The sequence below is a fragment of the Bos mutus genome, chromosome 1 (assembly GCF_027580195.1).
Source record: "Bos mutus isolate GX-2022 chromosome 1, NWIPB_WYAK_1.1, whole genome shotgun sequence".
NCBI lineage: Eukaryota > Metazoa > Chordata > Mammalia > Artiodactyla > Bovidae > Bos > Bos mutus.
The window spans coordinates 56,134,873-56,158,189 of NC_091617.1; the positions used below are offsets into that span (position 1 = coordinate 56,134,873).

The 23,317-nt window shown below is 38.0% G+C and overlaps 1 protein-coding gene across 1 annotated transcript in view; it reads right to left on the reverse strand.

Moving 5' to 3' along the window:
* Nucleotides 1-23,317, reverse strand: part of SLC9C1 (solute carrier family 9 member C1) — a 121,061-nt gene that overhangs the window by 90,578 nt on the left and 7,166 nt on the right. Inside the window, exons 4-6 of the mRNA XM_070358298.1 lie at nucleotides 20,503-20,631; nucleotides 12,476-12,641; nucleotides 5,980-6,108 (exon numbers count right to left, since the gene is read on the reverse strand). Of these exons, the coding sequence (XP_070214399.1) occupies nucleotides 5,980-6,108; nucleotides 12,476-12,641; nucleotides 20,503-20,631 (424 nt within the window). The remainder of the gene's footprint in view (nucleotides 1-5,979; nucleotides 6,109-12,475; nucleotides 12,642-20,502; nucleotides 20,632-23,317) is intronic.

Consider the following 23,317-nt stretch of genomic DNA (forward strand, 5'->3'; position numbering starts at 1 on the left):
TTAAAAAATAATTAATAGAATGTACGTGCTTTTAATTTCAAATGATAATCTGGGTCAACTTTTGTTTCTGACATTATCTTTTAAAATAGCTCATAGCCTTTGGGATAGATGTAGGGTATTTTCTTATTCTTAAGTTGAAAGAGTTTCTTTTCAAACGTCAAAAGTCACAATTAAACTGATAAAATTTGATCAGTTTAGTTTAAGAGCTTTTTAAGTCCCAATTCAGGAATATATATTTATTTAGTTCCAAAATGTGTAATACATTTTGGAAAAACAATAATGAATAAGAAGTAGAAGCTCTCTAACTTCATGGAATTTAGAATCCACGTCTAAAATTATATACACAAGAAATTAAAAAAAAAAAAAAAAGGAATGCCTCTGGGTCACAGCTAAGTGAATCTCTTGTATTGTATTGGCCTGCCAAACCAATCCGATTGGTTCCTTACTATTGGACATTTCATTGTTTCCAGTTTTTCTCCCGATAAGCAATGGTGTGGTGTATATTTCTATACATACATTTTTGTACTTCTCTGATTACTTCCTTAGGCCCCAGAAGTGGAATTACTACACTAATGGATAGTTGATCCCTTACTGATACTGTTACGTTTTGCCAAATTTCTTTCAACAGTCATTATGATGCCCTTCCCAGGTAAACAGGAAGCCTAAACCCTTGAGGGCATTGATGGCTGCAATCAGGCATTTTCAGTGGATGAGGAAGTCCTCATTTTTGTAGGGTGAGGAAGAAAGGAGAAAAGTTTTAAATCACAGATGAAAGTGGGTCTTAGGTGCAGAAAAGCCTGAAGGGTCAACTTCAATAGAATATGAGAAGAGCAAGAACAAAACCAAAATGAAGGATGGCCAACAGAAAACAGCAATAGCAACCACATCAAAAAACAAGGCTAAATTTGGGGAAGTAAATCCCAGAACAGTGCTCTGAGGTGGTGAAATGAAGAAGAAAGAATCCTTTTATGAATCCTTAATCATAGATGTCCACTGGTAGAGACGGCACTGTTAAGATGCCTGAGGTTATCCAAATTCCTTCTCTACCTAGTCTCATTCCTATGACTGAAAGAGAGCCATGGTTTCTAGATGTGCCAAGCAGAAAAATTTAACACTTGTAGGGATAGTGTGAACTTGAGAGAATTTTATGAATGACTCTAGGTCCTGTCCAATCTAGGAATGGGGTTGACTATGGTGATAGTTTTAGGAATCCAGTGCCTCCTGTAAATGAAACATATGCTGGATACTGACTCTGATTTCAGAAGATGCAGAGCACTGGAGTTAAAAGACCAAGTTTAAAAGATGCTTTCTCTTTTAAAAAAGCAAAAGAGCTCTTAAAGAATAAAATATTTACTGGATGGATTTACTAGGCCAGGAAATGCCTCAAAGCAAATCCATTATTTCTTACAACGTTCTTAATCTTCTAACATACAAGAAGGAAAAGGTAGGAACTCTGAATACAGTAGCTCTTCTTGTTTTTTTTCTATTATGAAACATGCTCACTTGAAAGATACAGTAGAGCTTCTCTGGTGACTCTGGGCTTGCCTGGTGGCTCAGATGGTAAAGAATCTGTCTGCAATGTGGGAGACCTGACTTTGATCTCTGTGTTGGGAAGATCCCCTAAAGAAGGGAATGGCTACCCACTCCAGTATTCTTGCCTAGAGAATTCCATGGACAGAGGAACCTGGTGGGCTAGTAACACTTTCAAAGATATAGCAACACTGTTTAAATAATTACAAGTTATAAAATAATGATTACTAAGAAACTGCAGTATTGGAGAAGACTCTTGAGAGTGCCTTGGACTGCAAGTAGATCAAACCAATCAATTTTGAAGGAAACCAATCCTGAATATTCATTGGAAGGACTGATGCTGAAGCTGAAGCTCTAATACTTTGGCCATCTGATGCAAAGAGCTGACTTATTAGCAGAGACAGTGATGCTGGGAGAGACTGAAGGCAGGAGGAGAAGGGGACAATAGAGGATGAGATAGTTGATAGCATCACTGATTCAACAGACATCAGTTTGAGCAAGCTCCGGGAGATGGTGAAGGACAGGGAAGCCTGGCATGCTACAGTCCATGGGGTCACAGTCGTACATGACTGAGTGACCAAACAATACAATACAATACTAGGAAAATTACTGTTTCACAATTATGCCAATGGATATAAATAAAATACCAGTAAAACTTATCAAACATCTTTCTTAAGAGGAATTCTTCTACTAAAAATTCAGAGAAAGTCTGAATGGTGAAGAAAATAAATTCACTGTTGTCATACTAGAGCAGACCTTCTGTTTTATTGTCGTTGTTACTATTACTATTTTAAGAGTGATTACTTAACAGTTTTTACTCCTCTGAAACCTAAACAAAAGCAAAATTCTATTACATTGATTATTGTCAAAATTGTGAGGCACAAGCTCTACAAAAGCAAGAACAGTTATGTTCATGGCTGAAACATCAGGGCCTACAATAGGAGCTATCACTTAGTACGTATCAACAAATAATTGTTGGGTTATTGAATGAATTATCTTCCACATAAGTATTTTTCTTTGTCTCTTTATTTTTCATTCCCCAGTGATTAGAGAGTTCTTTTGATTATATTGTGGATATCATCTCTGATAAAGTTCCCTGAAATTCTATGTTATAGGGAAGAACTGACTCCATGTTGGATCTGTTTCTTTAACTTTAACCATTGCTTCCCACTACTTTTATTCATTAAAAGGATACTGTTCATATGGAGTGGCCTCCCTCAGGGAACCCTGCCTCTCTGCCTGAATGTTAAACCAAAACGCCTTTGTTTAGGACCATGTCCACCTGTGGATGGCTATAGGAAAGAAAAAATGGACACATTCACTCCCTGAGGCTAGCCATTCCAGGAGATATCTGTAAGATTAATGGCCTTTTACTTTATCCCCTTACCTCCCCCCACTCCTGTTCTGTAAAAGAACCTGGCATTAAGACCTTGATAAGATGGTTATTTTGAGACATTAGTCTGCCATCTTCTCAGTCAGCTAGCTTTCTAAATATACTCATATTCCTTGCCTCAATACCTGTCTCTTGGATTTATTTATGTGGTGAGCAGAGTAAGCTTGGACTCAGTAATATGAGTGGTATTTACTATCTTAAATGGGACCTCATATAACACTAGATCAGGCTTCTCTGGTGGCTCAGATAGTAAGGAATATGCCTGCAATGCAGGAGACCTGGGTTCAATACCTGGGTTTGGAAGAATCCCCTGGAGAAGGGAATGGAAACCCATTCCAGGATTCTTGCCTGGAGAATTCCATTGACAAAGGAGCCTGATGGGCTACAGTCCATGGGATTGCAAAGAGCTGGACATCACTGAGCAGCTTGCACATAATACTAGATCAGGTATAGAGGCTGGACTTTGATCCTTCTGACCAGCATGTATGACTACACTTTACATTTCTCAGTTTCCCCCAAGGATGGTTTTTGAGCTTTTAAGATGCTTTTGAATATAAACATTTCCTTTTTCCTCACCTCAGTCATCTATGGGAAGGCCATATCTGCAGCAGGTTTTATGGTAAAAACTCTCTGAATACTGTATTCTGTCACCTCTTTTTGTACTCTGCATTTTGGAAAATATTCTATGTATGTAGTTTGGTTTTCTCACACACCACAGAAAGGTTATATGAAGCATTTAAAGAGGATGTACCTTGTTCTGCTAAACTGGGGTTCTAGGATCACAACAGATATTCTAAACTGCCATGGCTTGAGTAAACTAATTGGATACAAAAAACAAGGCTGAAAGTAGATGCTTCTTATGCCAAAGTTGGGTAGTTGTCCACGGCCTGGACCAGGCCTTGAGAAAGACATGAGTAAGGTGATTCTTTGCGTGAAATGTTCCCTTGGTATCTCTAATTTTCTTGAAGAGATCTCTAGTCTTTCCCATTCTGTTGTTTTCCTCTATTTCCTTGCATTGATCACTGAGGAAGGCTTTCTTATCTCTCCTTGCTATTCTTTGGAACTCTGCATTCAGATGCTTATATCTTTCCTTTTCTCCTTTGCTTTTCACTTCTCTTCTTTTCACAGCTATTTGTAAGGCCTCCCCAGACAGCCATTTTGCTTTTTTGCATTTCCTTTCCATGGGGATGGTCTTGATCCCTGTCTCCTGTACAATGTCACCAACCTTCGTCCATAGTTCATCAGGCACTCTATCTATCAGATCTAGGCCCTTAAATCTATTTCTCACTTCCACTGTATAATCATAAGGGATTTGATTTAGGTCATACCTGAATGGTCTAGTGGTTTTCCCTACTTTCTTCAATTTAAGTCTGAATGTGGCAATAAGGAGTTCATGATCTGAGCCACAGTCAGCACCTGGTCTTGTTTTTGTTGACTGTATAGAGCTTCTCCATCTTTGACTGCAAAGAATATAATCAATCTGATTTCGGTGTTGACCATTTTGAAGGAGATCAGCCCTGGGATTTCTTTGAAAGGAATGATGCTAAAGCTGAAACTCCAGTACTTTGGCCACCTCATGCAAAGAGTTGATTTGTTGGAAAAGACTCTGATGCTGGGAGGGATTGGGGCAGGAGGAGAAGGGGACGACAGAGGATGAGATGGCTGGATGGCATCACTGACTTGATGGACATGAGTCTCAGTGAGCTCCGGGAGTTGGTGATGGACAGGGAGACCTGGCATGCTGCGATTCATGGGGTCACAAAGAGTCGGACACGACTGAGCAACTGAACTGAACCGAACTGATAGGACCTTTTTAATGTATTGCTTGATTTGGTTTGCTATTGTTTGGTTGAGATTTTTGCATCTATGTTCATCAGTGATATTGGTCTGTAATTTTCTCTCTTTTGTAGTATCTTTGTCTGGTTGTGGTATCAGGGTGATGGTGGCCTTGCAGAGTAAGTTTGGAAGTGTACTTTCCTCTGTAATTTTTTGAAATAGTTTCAAAAGGATAGGTGTTAATTCTTTTCTAAATGTTCCATAGAATTCACCTGTGAAGCCATCTGGTCTTGGACTTCTGTTTCTTTGGTTTTTGAAATCACAGATTCAATTTCAGTACTTGTAGTCAGTTTATTCATATTTTCAATTTCTTCCTGGTCTGATCTTGGGAGAATGTATCTTTCTAAGAATTTGTCCATTTTAGTGGCATATAGTTGCCTGTAGTAAGTAGCCTCTTACGGTCCTTTGTGTTTCTGTGGTGTCAATTATAACTTCATTTCCAATTTTGTTGAGACTACACTCTAAACTACTGAAAGGATGAGGTTTGGATTAGGAAGGGGTATATAAGATGCTCACAGGAGTTCTGACAACTGTATTTTTTGTCCCAAGTCATAATTACTCATCTGTATACTTTATAATCACTCATTGCAGTGTGCATACATCACTTACCTTATATACACATGCATGCACATACACATGATAAAGCACAAAATACGTATGGTTCAGGACTATTTGAATGTGGCAAATGAACTTCTAGACATTTTAAAATCTCTCTGCTTACAAGCACTGTGCTCAGGCCCTGTAGATGGCCATATAACTCACACTTTCTCCCTGAGCTGACAGCTTTCTGTGTTGCCTGCAGGGAGATGGTCACAGAGTAAAGGGAAGGGAAGACACCTCCCCTTGGCACTGTTGGATTCTCTACTCAACTCATCTTTTGAGTTCATCTTTGGCAGGTAAAAAAATTCTCTCACTCTTGTTATCAATAATTCTGGTTCAGTCTAGGTCTGAGGAATGTTGCTTCTATAGGCATCCTCATGAAAAGTCCCAACTTAGCCTCACAACAAAACCATAACCAATATTAAATAAGGGATGTTTGTTACCTCTTTGTAAATGGCCAATAATTATACTAATATGATTATGTTTGCATAAGTGTAATTTTGGTATTATAAAATCCATGTCAGAGGTCAGAAAATACAGTATTCTAGTTTTAAGAAATTAAGATTTCAGAAAATATGGGATTCTAATTTTAAAAAAATTAGGAAAAAATAGGTTCTTACCTAAGGACTGGATCGTATTTTTGTGCAAGCTAAGGTCAATATTCACAATAACAGTGAATGTAATTAAAGACATTACAGAGGTCATCAGACTTTCTCCATTAATTAAACTGACGAGGCTTCTAGAAAGACCTACAGAGGGAAAAAAATTTTTTTAAGGAGGGAAAAATTTTCATAAATATTAAAGAACAGAATTTATCAACAAGTAGGATATTTTCAGCCATGGATTTATATCATGTACTTTTTCTACATACTTAAATATACGTTAGTCATGTTTGTAAAATCTGTTCAAGAAGATTTCATTATGTATTAACTTACAAGCCTAGATCATTATGAGTAAGTACCAAATTAATTGTGGTTGATTAGGCATCAAAGAAAGGGCTTCCCTGGTGGCTCAGATGGTAACTAATCTGCCTGCAATGCAGGAGACTTGGGTTCAACCCCTGGGTTGAGAAGATCCCCTGGAGAAGGGAATGGCTACCCACTCCAGTATTCTTGCAAACTAAAATGGACAGGAATGGGTGAATTTAACTCAGATGACCATTATATCTACTACTGTGGGCAAGAATCCCTTAGAAGAAATGGAGTGGCCCTCATAGTTGACAAAAGAGTATGAAATGCAGTACTTGGGTGTAACTTCAAAAACAACAGAATGATCTCAGTTCATTTCCAAGGCAAACCATTCAACATCACAGTATCCAAGTCTATGCCCCAAGCACTAATGCTGAAGAAGCTGTACTCAAACAGTCTATGAAGATCTATAAGACCTTCTAGAACTAACACCAAAAAAATGATGTTCTTTTCATCATGGGGGTTGGAATGCAAAAGTAGGAAGTCAAGAAATACCTGGAAAAACAGGCAAGTTTGGCCTTGGAATACAAATTGAAGCAGGACAAAGGCTAATAGAGTTTTGCTGAAAGAACACTCTGGATGTAGCAAACACCCTCTTCCAGCAACACCAGACATGACTCTACACATGGACATCACCAGATAGTCAATACCGAAATCAGAGTCATTATATTCTTTGCAGCCAGGATGGAGAAGCTCTATACAGCCAGCAAAAACAAGACCTGGAGCTGACTGTGGCTCACATCATGAGATCTTTATTGCAAAATTCAGATTTAAATTGAAGAAAGTAGGGAAAACCACTAGACCATTCAAGTATGACCTAAGTTAAATCCTTTATAATTATACAGAGGAGGTGACAAATTCAAGGGATTAAATCTGATAGAATGCCTGAAGAACTATGGAAGGAAGTTCATGACATTGTATAGGAGACAGGGATCAAGACCATCCCCAAGAAAAAGAAATGCAAGAGGGCAAAATGGTTGTCTGAGAAGGCCTTACAAATAGCTGAGAAAAGTAGAGATGCCAAAAGCAAAGGAGAAAAGAAAAGATATACCCAATCGATTTCAGAGTTCCAGAGATGGCAAGGAGAGATAAGAGAGTCTTCTGAACTGAACAATACAAAGAAATAGAGAGAACAATAGAATGGGAAAGATTAGAGATCTCTTCAAGAAAACTGGAGATACCAAGGGAACATTTCATGTAAGAATGGGCATGATAAAGGACAGAAATGGTAAGGACCTAACAGAGGCAGAAGAGATTAGGAAGAGGTGGCGAGAATATACAGAGGTCTTAAAGACCCAGATAAACATGACGGTGTGGTCACTTACCTACAGCCAGACATCTTGGAGTGTGAACTCAAGTGAACTTTTAGAAAGCATTATTATGAACAAAGCTATTGGAGGTGATAGAATTCCAGCTGAGTTATTTAAAATCCTAAAAGATGATACTGTTAAAGTGCCACATTCAATATACTATCAAATTTGGAAAACCCAAGGATGGCCACAGGACTGGAAAAAATCAGTTTTCATTCCAATCCCAAAGAAAGGCAATGCTAAAGAATGTTCAAACTACCATCAAATCAGATCAAATCAGTCGCTCAGTCGTGTCCGACTCTTTGCGACCCCATGAATTGCAGCACGCCAGGCCTCCCTGTCCATCACCAACTCCTGGACTTCACTCAGACTCACGTCCATTGAGTCAGCGATGCCATCCAGCCATCTCATCCTCTGTCGTCCCCTTCTCCTCCTGCCCCCAATCCCTCCCAGCATCAGAGTCTTTTCCAATGAGTCAACTCTTCGCATGACGTGGCCAAAGTACTGGAGTTTCAGCTTTAGCATCATTCCTTCCAAAGAAATCCCAGGGCTGATCTCCTTCAGATTGGACTGGTTGGATCTCCTTGCAGTCCAAGGGACTCTCAAGAGTCTTCTCCAATGCCACAGTTCAAAAGCATCAATTCTTAGGCGCTCAGCCTTCTTCACAGTCCAACTCTCACATCCATACATCAATTGCGCTTATCTCATACCAGCAAGATAATGCTCAAAATCCTTCAAGCTAGGCTTCAACAGTACATGAACCAAGAACTTTCAGATATACAAGCTAGGTTTAGAAAAGGCAGAGGAACCAGAGATCAAATTGCTAACATTTATCGGGTCAGAGAAAAACCAAGAGAATTCCAGAAAAATATCCACTTCTGCTTCATTGTTTCTGCTAAGCCTTTGACTTCTGGATCACAACAAACTGTGGAAATTCTTAAAGAGATGGGAATACCAGACCCCCTAATCTGCCTTCTGAGAAAACTGTATTTAAGTAAAGAAGAAAGAGTTAGAACTGGACATGAAAAAACAGACTGGTTCAAAATTGGGAAAAGAGTACCTCAAGGCTGTATGTTGTCACCCTGCTTATTTAACTTATATACAGTGTACATCATGTAAAATTCTGGGTTGAATAAATCACAAGCTTGAATCAAGATTGCCAGGAGAAATATCAACAACCTCAGATATACAGATGATATCACTCTAATGGCAGAAACTGAAGAGGACCTAAAGAGTCTCTTGATGAGCATAAAAGAGGAGAGTGAAAAAGCTGGCTTAAAACTCAACATTCAGAAACTAAGATCTGGTCCCATCACTTCATGGCAAATAGGGAAAAAGTGGAAACAGTAGCAAATTTTATTTTCTTGGACTCCAAAATCAATATAGATGATAAAATTAAAAGACGCTTGGGGCTGGTGCACTGGGATGACCCAGAGGGATGGTACGGGGAGGGAGGTGGGAGGGGGGTTCAGGATGGGGAAAATGTGTACACCCGTGGAGGATTCATGTTGATGTATGGCAAAACCAATACAATATTGTAAAGTAATTAGCCTCCAATTAAAATAAATAAATTTAAATTAAATAAATAAATAAAAGATGCTTGCTTCTTGGAAGAAAAGTTATGACAAACCTAGCATATTAAAAAGCAGAGACATCACTTTACTAACAAAGGTCTGTATAGTCAAAACTATGGCTTTTCCAATAAGGGAGCTTCCTGGGTGGCACAGTGGTAAAGAATCTGCCTGCCAATGTAGGAGACACAAGAGACATGGGTTCAATCCCTGAGTCGGGAAGATTCCCTGGAGTAGGAAATGGCAACCCACTCCAGTATTCTTGCCTGGAAAATCCCATGGAGAGAGGAACCAAAGACTAGGACACGACTAAGCGCACACACAAATGGTTTTTCCAGTAGTCCTGTATGAATGTGAGACTTGGACCATAAGGAAGGCTGAGTGCCAAAGAATTGATTCTTTTGAATTTTAGTGCTGGAAAAGACTCTTAAGAGTCCTAGGATCCTCTGTCCATAGGATTTTTCAGACAAGAATACTGGAGTGGATTGCCATTTCCTATTCCAAGGAATCTTCCAAGGAAATAGAACTTGCATCGCCTGCATTGGCATGCAGACTCTTTGCCACTGATTCACCAGGGGGAGCTTGTTTTATGTAAGATGATCAACTAGAGCTCTCATTTCTTGTTTCAAAGTACAGATGAAAATATGAAATTTATTATTTTTTAATTCTGAGACTTGGTCTATATAAATATGTACACCATGCATTTAAGACAAGACAAAAAAATGATAGTAGAGGGATAAGGCAGACTTATAAACCAAAGCTCTATACCATGGTAACTAACCAAAGTATTAATGCTGTTGTCCAGGTAGTCAGACTGTAATTAGTAATTGTCTGACTTTCTCATACATCACTTTCAATGGTTTTAGAAATCAAACTCCATTAATGGAGAGCATTCTGATATATTTCCATCTTAATCTCCTCCATTTATGATATTATTCCAAGTTTAGATATCTATCAATTATTATTTCTTTCTTTCTTTGCCATTCAATGTTCCTGTGGGGCAACACTATAACTGAACTTCTTTAATAACTTTCAAAATGTCCATAGGAAGGAAATATTATTAAGGAAATGGTAAAAACCTTTCTTGAACCAATCAGCCTATCCTTCTGATCACAATCTAATACAGTAAGTATGCTACTGGAAAAGAAGCAAAGCCAAGGCAGTCTGTCCCTGTAGAAACTCATTGCCTTCATGATCTAATTCCTCACCTGTCTCTGCATTCATGCCTTCTGCATTAAGACTGAAGTTTATATCACCAAAGAGATTTTTTTTTTAATAAGACTTTATACAAGGAGAGGCTTGAGAAAGATTTCTGCTTCTACTCTCTTAGATCCCCGCCACCATCATGGCAGAATTTCCTGGCTACTCTTCTGGAGGAATGTGAGAAATAATATGGGAGAAATGATCTTCTGGGTGAGGCCATTCTAGATCATTTAGCTCCCAGATAACCCTCTAGCTGACTGCAAATTCATTAGTGAGCCTAGCCAAGATCAGCAGAGCCCAGTTCATACCATCAAAGCTACCAAACTCATGAGAAATAAAAAATGATCGTAGTTTTAAGCCACTACCCTTTGGAGTTATTTTTAGTCCAAGGCAAAGACAAAAACAAACCCTAACTGATACTGTTGTATAACTATTTCATCTTAGAAAATAGGGCTACAATAAAATGAATATTTGGAAATAAAGACAAGGAGCATAAAAGGAGTCAATAGATCATAAAAAGCTCAAGACAATGTGAATGTATCCATGTACTCCAAACATAGGCCTGGCCAGATTTTATTGTTGAGAATAAAATAAAAAATATATAAAAGTCTTTCTGTGAAAACTGAGGCAAAAATATTTCCAAGAGAAAAATAAATGTTTTGTACTTTAAAAATGATGCAAAATGAGGAGAAAAGCAAAATTCCAAAAGTAACGGCAAGATGGCCAAAGATTACAAGAATAACTTTGTAAGTAAATCCAAAGAAATGATTTAAATTCAACAATGGTAAACCAGGAAGTCAATGGAATAACTAAACTCTAAGATTATAAAGTTAAGAGGATTATGGAATTCTCTCAGGTAGTACAGAACTCCTTCAAATCTTATGAGTATGAAAAGGAGCAGGAATTGACAGAGTCCCATAGCAGCAGGGTTGGGGGATAGATGCTGATACAATCTTAATCTCTTTGTCTTAAAGATCTGACTTTTCTTTATTCATATAGATACACTTGATATTTCTCCCCTACTCTCCTACTTGCCTCAGATAGCTCTCTCCTTTTTAACTGTCCATTAAAAAGTGTTCCTGTGAGGGTGTGTATGCATGTATGTGCCACATTAAAATTCTATTTTAAAACAAATGTTTCCATTCTAATTATAAAAAATAGTCAAGCAAACATAAATTAGGTAATTTTTCCTTTTTTTTGAATGCGAGTCTTAGCATTTTTTTTTTTTTCTGGGTTACACTGACTTGGTATTTTACTTTTCAAAAGAGGTTTCTTTCTCCTAAAACAGTGCACACTGAAAACACTATATCATTAATGATTTTATTGTTTTTGACTCTTTAGAATTTTGGTCTTAATGGTGACAAAGACTTAAAAGATAATTTTTTTTTTTTTACAGATAGCATTATCCAAAGAACAGCGTTTTCAACAGAAAAGAGGTGTTGGGCAATAAAAATGTTACCATGAAATACATACAATATTGTAATGCTCCCATAACTATTCTGTTGGCTCAAGGCAGACGCATGCATGAAGTCAAGCATTCCAAATAATGCCCTGCCCTACAAGGCATTGGTGGTAGAATTCTCACTTGCCACATGGGAGGCTGGGGATTGATTCCCAGCCAATGCAAAAGGCAGATTATTTTCTTTGGGCTTCCTTTGTGGCTTAGCTAGTAAAAAATCTGCCTGCAATGTGGGAAACCAGGGTTTGATCCCTGGGTTGGGAAGATCCCCTGGAGAAGGGAAAGGCTACCCACTCCAGTATTCTGGCCTGGAGAATTCCATGAACTGTATAGTTCATGCCCTCACAAAGAGTTGGACATGACTGATCGACTTTAACTTTCACTTTCATTCCACAACTGAATGTAAGACTTAAAATACTAAGTAAGCCCACCACTGGCATTTCATCCTATTCTAAGAATCACCAAATGAATCTCTATGCTCAAACCTTAGTGTCCCAGCACCCCACTTCACATAGTAAGAAGCTATAATGAACAAAGATCTTAAAACTAGACAATTTAAACTTGGAATATATTTTAAATATAGGAAAAGAGAGAAATATACCTACCCAGATCTTTTATAGCAGATGAAGTCAACATGGGATCTAAACTCACAAGGATAGCTGAAAATAATAACCATGGGGTGGTTTTCAAAAGCAATTTATTCACAGATGCCAGATACCAAAGGATTAAGGTATAGTTAATCAGAAAGCCAGGAACTGTAATGAAAACTATCTGCAAAGAAATTTCATAGATAGAAAAATCAAATTGCATTTGTATTACATTTTTAAAAGCAAAATCAGGATACTGAAGATGTAGAATCAAATTAAATCCATCAAAGGGAAATTTTCAATTATATTACTTAACAACTATGTGCTTGAAACTCTGGAAATAAGGGGAAAAGTTGCAGTGAGAGTCTTAGAATCTAAGAAATACTAGTTATAGGAAATATTATAATTAAAAAACAACTTTTATACAAACTGCTACATATAAAATAGATAAACAACAGGGTCCTACTATAAAGCACAGGGAATTATATTCAATATCCTATAATAAACCATAAAGGAAAAAACAAACTTTTAATTATCTTGATAAAGACATTGAATATAGATATGTATATGTGAAGGTAGATACCATATAAATATACTATATGTTGCTGCTGCTGCTGCTAAGTCGCTTCAGTCATGTCCGACTCTTTGCGACCCCATAGACCGCAGCCCAACAGGCTCCCCCATCCCTGGGATTCTCCAGGCAAGAACACTGGAGTGGGTTACCATTTCCTTCTCCAATACATGAAAGTGAAAAGTGAAAGTGAAGTCGCTCAGTCGTGTCCGACTCTTAGCGGCCCCATGGACTGCAGCCTACCAGGCTCCTCCACCCATGGGATTTTCCAAGCAAGAGTACTGGAGTGGGGTGCCATTGCCTTCTCCAGTATGTTACATATGTATAATATATATACACATTTAACAATGGATAAAAACTGAGACATAGCTTATTAACACAGAAAAAAGAAAAAAAATTTAGAAAGAGGTTACAAAAGAGTGGGGGTCGGGGGAGGAAAGAGAAAACAAAATAATAGAAAGAATGCATGGAAATGGCAGAGGACCAGGGAAAAGATAGGAAGGAAAATTCTATTATTTCAGAAGTGGAACCTGGCCTTCTGCCTTCCCACTAGTGGGAAGTTGCCTTCTATTTTCTCTTATTCTGTGGTGGCTATTTAGCATGATTTTATGACCAAACAGACTTGGGAAAATATGCTGATTGTTCCTTAAAGTACTTGTGAGAATTCACAAATATACTCCCATGTTCACTACAGCATTATTCACAACAGCCAAAACATTAAGCAATCTAAATGTCCATCTATTTTTTTTTTAATACAAAATCTTTAATGCCATTCTCCCAAATCTTCCCACCCTCTCCCTCTCCCACCGAGTCCATAAGCCTGTTCTATACATCAGTGTCTCTTTTGCTGTCTCGTATACAGGGTTATCGTTACCATCTTTCTAAATTCCATATATATGCGTTAGTATACTGTATTGGTGTTTTTCCTTCTGGCTTACTTCACTCTGTATAATAGGCTCCAGTTTCATCCACCTCATTAGAACTGATTCAAATGTATTCTTTTTAATGGCTGAGTAATACTCCATTGTGTATATGTACCACAGCTTTCTTATCCATTCATCTGCTGATGGACATCTATAGATGAATGGATAAGGAATATGCATTATGTATATATATATATATATATATATATACATATATGGAATATTATTCAGTCGTAAGAAAAAGAAGTAAATCTTGCCATTTGCCACAATATAAGTGGATCTTGAGGGCATATACTAAGTGAAATAAATTATGCAGAGAAAGACAAATGCCATATGATCTCACTTATGTGTGGAATCTAAAAAAACAAATTCATAGATTTGGAGAACAGATTCATGGTTGACAGAGGCAGGTAATCAGGTTAGTTGGGAGATGAAGGTGTGAAATGCATAAAATTGGTCATAAGGCACCAATTTCCAGTTATAAAATAAGTAAAACATGCTAAGTCATTTTAGTCGTGTCCAACTCTGTGTGACCCCATAGAGGGCAGCCCACAAGGCTCCCCCGTCCCTGGGATTCTCCAGGCAAGAACACTGGAGTGGGTTCCCATTTCCTTCTCCAATGCATGAAAGTGAAAAGTGAAAGTGAAGTCATTCAGTCATGTCCGACTCTTAGCGACCCCATGGACTGCAGCCCACCAGGCTCCTCGGTCCATGGGGTTTTCCAGGCAAGAGTACCGGAGTGGGGTGCCATTGCCTTCTCCGAAGTAAAGCATAGGGGCATAATATCAGTATGGTGACTACAGTTAACAGCAATAATGTATTTCATATACAGCCAGCAGTATACTGATTACTCATTCCTATTTAAAACAGTAGCTATTGTTGAGAAAGGCCATAAGACTAGCAGAAAGATCTACAACTAAAGATATAAAGAAACCATGACAACTCAAGTGCCCATTAACAGATGAATAGATAAGGGAATGTGGTTTTTATATTCAATAGGATATTATTCAGCCATAAAAAGAATGGAAGGCAGCTATGCTCACCACTGTACAGCCAATGCAAGAATAAAATTCTGCCATTTGCAGCAATGTGGATGGACTTAGAGAACATTATGCTTAGAGAAATCAATCAGAGAAAGATAAATACTATATATCATTTATATGTGGAATCTAAAAAAAAAAACAAATGAATATATATGCAAAAGAGAAATGGATTCATAGATATAGAAAACAAATTAGTGGTTACCAAAAGAGAAAGGTAAGTGAGGTAGGGACAAATTAAGTGTATGGGGTTGACGGAATGTATAAAATAAGCAACAAAGACATATTGTACAGCACAGAGAATTATAGCCATCATCTTTTAATCTCAAAATATATTGATTCACTACATTGTATACCTGAAACTAACATAATATTTTAAATCAACTATATTAAAAAAAAAGAAAAAAGAAAACACACCATAAGATGGGAAGAGGAGCCAGAGACACTATAGAGTCAAGACCCATATCCACAGTGAGTGAGCCACAGCTAGAAGGAGAATTACAATTGCAGAGTTTCTCTCTTAGAAGTGAAGAGTCCAGGCCCTGCGTCAGGATCCCCGGGCTGGGGGTACTGCACCATGATGATGATATCACTAGAACATTTGGCTTTGAAGGCCAGCAGGACTTGCTTTTGGGATAGACAGACGGCTGTGAGAAATAGAACCTCCACTCTTAAAGGGCACACACAAAATCTCAGATGCTCTGGGACCCAAGGCAGAAGCAATAATTTGAAAGGAGCCAAGGTCAGACCCACCTGCTGATCTTGAAAAATCTTTCAGAGTGGAATGACGCCCCAGAGACATAGACACAGCTGGTAGCCATTTCGGGGAACTTGTTCTACCACGTGGACACTGGTACTGGCAAGTGCCATTTTGGAATCCTTCATCTAGCTTATTAATCTGCAGAATCTGGCCCTGCTTGTTGGCAAAAGTATTGGAACACCTCAGGACAAGCAGCTACCTGGGTGAGGATACAGCTCTGCCTACCCGTAGGCTAGTTTCCTTAAGACTCCTTGAGTGTACAGCTAACCTGGGACACAGCCCTGTTCATCAAAAAGGCTAGGATCCAACCCCATATATCAATATACTGGCACTAGTCCTAGGATCCTCTGGGTCTCTACAGTCAGCTGGAGGAACCTAGTTTCACCCACCATCAAGCTGGCACTAGCCCCAGGATGCATCCTCACCCACCAGTGGGTAGACATGAACCCAGGAACCACAAGAGCACCAAAGCCATCCAGATGAACAGGACAGCACTTGCTCCAGGTGCCCCCCTGGATCATGGCCCTGCCCATCAGCAGGCCAATAGTAGCCCTGGCACCCCCACCACCCAGCATATCAGCAAGCTGATACCAGCTCCAAGACACTTTCGATGCCTCAGCTGCCCACCCCTGGGATTCAGCCTTATTCACCAACAGGTCAACATGAACTTTGGAGCACCCCAGGCCCTGTAATCAGCTGTGTCAGGAACTGGACCCACCAACCAGCAGGTAGACACTAGATACAGGATCCCTGGTCCCACAGAAACCCACTCCAGAACACAGCTCTGCCTACCAGTGGGCCAGCCCTAGCCCCAGGATCCCCCAGGGATCTGCAGCCAGCTGCCTGAGTCCAGGCCCTTCCCACCAGCAGCTGGCAGCATCCACACAAGGCAGAGCCTAGAAACCAACTGAACTGGGGCCAGCCACATCTATCAGACTTTCCACGGTGGTCAGCCTGCTGCAAGAGATGGACCCATGTAGCTCATGTAAGAAGAACCCCTAGAGGATGTAGCCCTGGTGAAGAGAGGGGAGTGTTTCACTGTGGCACAGAGGACTTCTCCAAAAAAGACCACTTCCTCAAGGTTGGAAAATGCGATGAACCTATCAGATACATATAAATAAGATAGTATATTAGGCAGAATGAAGCATGTGGAGTATGTTCCAAATATATATTTGAAGGAAGAAGATAAAAGCTCAGAACTAAGTGAAGTAGAGATAAGCAATCTACCTGATAAAGATGATCCAAGAATCCAGGAGAAGATTAAATGAATAGAGTGAGAAGATGGAAGTTTTTAACAAAGAGTTAGAAAATATAAAGAAGAATCAGAGATGAAGAATGTAATAATTAAAATTAAAAATGCAGTAGAAGTAATCAACCGGAGAAGGCAATGGCATCCCACTCCAGTACTCTTGCCTGGAAAATCCCATGGACGGAGGAACCCGGTGGGCTGCAATCCATGGGGTTGCTAAAAGTTGGACAGGACTGAGCGACTTCACTTTCACTTTTCACTTTTATGCATTGGAGAAGGAAATGGCAACCCACTCCAGTGTTCTTGCCTGGAGAATCCAAGGGACAGAGGAGCCTGGTGGGCTGCCGTCGATGGGGTCTCACAGCGTCGGACACGACTGAATCGACTTAGCAGCAGCAGCAGAAGTAATCGACAGTAGATTAGAAGATACAGAGGAATGGAGCAGGGAACTGGAAAACAGAGTACTAGAAATCACTGAAGCCGAACACAAAAAAGAAAAACACACAAAAAGAAAGGACAGTTTAAGAGATCTCTGAAAGAACATTAAACATACTAACATTAGCATAATAGTCTCTGAAGGAGAAGAGAGAGAGAGAAAGGGACAGAGGATATATTTAAAGAAATAACAGGGGAAGACTTCCCTAACCTGAGAAAAGGAAAAAGATAATTATTGTATATGCAATTAATCTTTGGTCAGTTAATCTATGACAAAGGAGGAAGAAATATATAATAGGGGAAAGACAACCTATTTGATAAATAGTGTTGAAAAACTGAATAGCTATATGCAAAAGAATTAAACTGTACTACTTTCTCACATCCTGCACAAAAATAAATTCAAAGTGGACTAAACACGTGGAAAACTTCCAGAAGAAACCATAGATAGTAAGATCCTTGTCATCAATCTTAGTAATCTTTTTTTTTGGCTTTGTCTCTTTATGCAAAAAAAACAAAAGCAAAAGTAAATAAATGCGATTACATGAAGCTAGAATGCTTTTGCATAGTGAAGGAAATCATCAACAAAAGAAAAAGGTCACCTACTAAATGGATGAAGATATTTGCAAACAATATATCCAATAAGGGGTTAAGATCTAAAACGTACAAAGAACTCATACTACTTAACATCAAAAACAAGCAAACAACCCCATTAAGTAATGGGCAAAGGATCAGAATAGTCATTTTTCCCAAGAAGACAGACAAGTGACCGATAGATATATGAAAATACGCTCAACGTCACTAATCATCAGGGAAATGCAAATCCCTGATTTCAACAATGTGATATCACCTCACATCTATCAAAAGGGCTATGATAAAAGACAACCAATAACAAGTGTTGGTGAGGATGTAGAGAAAAGGGAAACCTCATGAACCATTTGCAAAATGTAAATTGGTGCAGCCACTATGGAAAAAAGACATGGAGATTCCTCAAAAAATTAAAAATTGCACTACCATATAATCCAGCAATTCCACTTTTGGGTATTCATACAAAGAAAATGAAAATGCTCATTCAAAAAAATATGTGCACTCTATGTTCATTGAGGCATTATTTACAATAGCCAAGATATGAAGCAACCTAAATGTTCATTGATAGGTGGATAAAGAAGATGAGGTATACACACACATGCACACGATGGAAGACTACTGAGCAACAAAAGAGAATGAAATCTCGTCATTTGCAACAACACGGATGGACCTAGAGGGTAGTATGCTAAGTGAACAAACAGCAGAACAGAAACAGAGGCATAAAGAGAGCAAACAGGTAACCACCTGGAGAGGGGATTGAGAGAAGGAAAGAAATAGCTGTGGGAGATTAAGAAATACAAACCTTCAGCACAAAACAAATGAGTCACAGGTTTGAAATGTACAGTGTGGGGAATACAGTCAAAAACTGATATTTTTGTATGGTGACATACTGTAACTAGAATTATTGTGATGACCACTTCGAAAAGTATATAAATATTGAATCACTATGTTGTATAACAGGAATTAGCACAGTGATGTAGGTCAATTATACTTCAAAAATAAATAAATAAGCAAACAAACTCATGGAAAAGGAGACCACAGTTGTGGTTACCAGAGACAGTGGTAACCACAGGGGAAGTGAGAAGGAGAATTGGATGAAGACAGTACAAAGATACAAACTTACAAACTTCTAATTATGAGATAAACAAGTAATAGGAATATAATGTATAACATGATAAATATGATTAACATTGCTGTAAGTTATATAAGTTGTTAAGAGAGTAAATCCTAAGAATTCTCATTACAAAGAAAAATATTTTTTCTATTTCTTTAATTTTGTAACTGCATGAAATGATGGATATTCACTGAACTTATTATAATTATTTCATGATGAATATTAATCATTATGCTGTGGCCCTTAAACTTATATAGTGATCCAAGTTGATTATATCGCAATAAAACTGAAGAAAAAAAAGATTCTGTAAAAATTGAAAGTCCAAATGAAAAAATAAAATGAAACTGAACATGCATCTCATATCATTAAAAAATTAGCTCAAATTAGATCATAGGCCTAAATGTGAAATCTAAACTTATTAAACTTCTAGAAGAAAACATAAGAGAAAATCTTAGTGACATTGAATTAGGAAGTAATTTTTTAATATGACATAAAAACACAAATTCTAAAAGAAAAAATTTTCAATATTTGGACAAATTGGACTTCATCAAAAATAAAAACTTTTAGAAAAAAGAAAACTACAGTGGTACCAAAGCAGAGATTTATTATTTTTGATCATGAATCTAAGTCATACATGGAAGACAATGAAACTATTATGTAATTATTGAAGAACCAGCGAAAAACAATATGTAATGGATTTTTAAAAATCAATTTGATTGAATATAATTTATCTTTCTTAGGAATGATTTTTGAAAATAATGCCTGTAAAAGTCACTATATAATTTTTTTCACCTGGCATCTACTTGAGACTTTAAGAATAAAGCTATAGAAACCATATCCTACTTTTTTTCTGATTATTAATTAATATTCAAAAGAAATGTAGTATATGGAAATAACAAATAATGAGAAAATTAGTCTTTCTACTTGTACCCCATGACCTTGCAAATTACTGTCTATGCTGAAAGTCGCATCAATATTTGGACAAATTTCTAAGATAAATCAAATTAAATTGAATCATTAAAAAAAAAAGGTTGGATTAGGGATTGCCTCACTGATACATTGGTAAGGGACTGACTTCAAAGAAATTCGGAGGGAATTCTCTAGGTTGATGAAAATTTTTTATCTGGATTGGGTGATGGTTACACAGGTATTTGTTAAAACTCATCAAACTGTATGTTCAAAATGTATGCACAGTACTGCATGTAAATTATATCTCAAAATAGTTTTTTAAATGTAAAAAAGAATTTTTGTAAGAAAAAATTTTTTAAGTTTTTTAAAATGTAAGAAAAACCTGAACATATATAACATGTAGTAGTTTGTGAGTAAATAATATTATTGAAAATAACACCTGCCAAAATAACTTCTTACCTGCCAAAATAACTTGTGGAGCAGGTAAACATCCATATCAAATGCAACACTAAAGATGATTACCGGTGTAAATAGATTAAAAAATAAGTGTGAATCCATCCATTGTATGGCATCTGCATATTCTTGGACCTAATAATATAAGACTGTTATTTTCTCATTTACCCATTAGTCTGTTAGCATAGAATACATGTCAGGCATTCCTATCTCTAGCAAAAAATAAAAAGACACATCACAACATAATAAGTGCTTAAGTCTTAACTCTGTTGGATTTTTACAGTTTTCCATCAGGTCATTACCAGCTACAGCAAAAAGTTAATGGACATCTTTATGTCTAGTCTTTCTTTTTAAGGAACAAACATAGGAAGTACATTGACATAGGTACTAAAGGATATGTAGGAGATTTTCAGGCATACAAGAGAAGAGATTTTGGGTAGATGGATCATCATGCACAAAATCCACAAAGGAGTAAACAATTACATCAAATTCCAGAAACTACATAATTAGCCATGGCTTATGTAAATGTGCACGGAAGAACAGTAGGAATAAGAGACTAGGAAGTTAATGCAGTTCATGAAATAATTAATTAGTGGCCTTTATCATAAAATATTTAGTTGCAATTTTTAAACCTTATTATGGGTGTCTGTAACTAAGCAGGATTCTATGGGGCCTTCCCCAGATAGACCCCTCCCTCATAGCCTCTGCTTTAGCTCCTCTCTGAAGTATCTAAATAATAGTGTCTGACGAATATCTGCTGAGTTATTTTACAGATGCTAAATCCCCACCAAATGAAAGAAATAAACACGTCCCCTCAGGAGTCTGGTTGGAACCAGGAAATATTTGCAATGATTTTACTTTACCTCACCATCAACCAATCAGAGAATTGTGCACAAGTTGATCACATACCCTGGGACTCCCCTCATTTGCCTTGCTTTTAAAATGCTTTGCTGAAACCCATCAGCGAAGACTTTTTGAGCACTAGATGTCTGGTACTCCTCGTATGGCACCTTATAATAGATGCTTTCCTTCACCACAATCCACTGTCAGTAAATTGGCTTTCCTGCTTGACGGTGAGCAGAGATAAGTTTGGTTCATTAACACATCCATTCAACATTCACTCATGAAGGAAACACTGAGTACCTACTGGTTAGGTGATACTCTTGTATCTGGAACATAATTCTTCACTGGTCTCTTGTGTTTCTCTGTACCTTATGGGTGGAGGCACTGATCGCTTTTTTTCCAGGAATATTTTCTTTCAAGAATATTTGTATGTACTAACAGCTTTGGAAGATACAGCAAATGTCTCCCTCCAGAACAAAGGGCAGGTTTACTATCACTGTCCAGTGTAATAAGGATAATATCTCTCTCTGGAGCAAGGGGGAAGATGAGCTCACTGCCCATCATTTAATAACTCAAGTTCTCTAAACTCAGATTTCCTCTCTTATAATGTAACCCATTGCGTATGCAGATTTCACCTTGCCCTCTTTACTTCTCTTTATGGGGTTCATAGAATGGAACAAGAAAATCCTAGGCTCTGGATTCTGCTATTGCCATGAGTAACAGAGTACTTTGTCTCTAGCCCAGGAGTCCCGTGTGTTTTGACAGGATTGGGAAACTGTGGCAAGTTAATTTATTAGATCGAAACCTGAGTAAAATCTTAGACCCTTCACAGTTCTAGACATAGGGGCCTTTCCTTTAAGAGTTGTTGACAAATAGGAAAGTTTATAGAAGTATTTAAAGTAACATTTATGTAAAATATCATATGATTATGAAACCTGTTCATAACAAATGAAGTAGTAACCTGCTTCTGATTTTTGCCTGGATACATGGTTTCCATTGTCATTTTTAACATCACTGATATAATTTGTTTGAGAAAGTCAATCATTTTTACACACATTCCTATTTACATATGGATTAACTAAGGTTGCTGCTGCTGCTGCTAAGTCGCTTCAGTCGTGTCCGACTCTATGCGACCCCATAGACGGTAGCCCACCAGGCTCCCCTGTCCCTGGGATTCTCCAGGCAAGAACACTGGAGTGGGTTGCCATTTCCTTCTCCAATGCATGAAAGTGAAAAGTGGAAGTGAAGTCACTGAGTCATGTCTGACTCTTAGCGCCGACCCCATGGACAGCAGCCCACCAGGCTCCTCCATCCATGGGATTTTCCAGGCAAGAGTACTGGGGTGGCGTGCCATTGCCTTCTCCATTAACTAAGGCAGGTATTGGCAAACTATGGTCCCTGGGAACGAATCTGGCTCAATGCCTGTTTTTGGTAAATGAAGTATTATTGGAATATAGCTATGCCAATTTACTTATGGACTGTCTGTGGCTGCTTTTAAATTACAATGGCAGAATTGAGTAGCTGTGATAGAGATCATACAGCCTGCTTAGTCCAGAATATGCACTATATGACTTTTTACAGAAAAAAAACTTTGCTGCCAATCCCTGGGCTAGAGGACTATTTAATGTGCCAGTAATGCATTCTACATTCCTTGTAGTAAGTATATTCTCTCTTCTCTACCTGACTACAGCTGTTCCCAACTATTTAGTATTACTGTAGATACCTTGGCTATATAGTTTGCTTTTTCTCTCACTTCTAACTCCATGTAAGAGGTTCAATGTATGTTTCTTGATATATTCCAAGCCAAGCATACAGAGAACCTCCATTCTAATGGAAAACCTATGAAACATTCCTGAGGCAATAGATTGGTTCAATGTCAGAATTCTCTTGGTAATAGAGTCTTGTATCAGTAGTTCAAAGTCTTTCTGGGTTTCTATCTTGTTAGCCAATTTCTTGTCTAAGGTTTTGAATTATGATT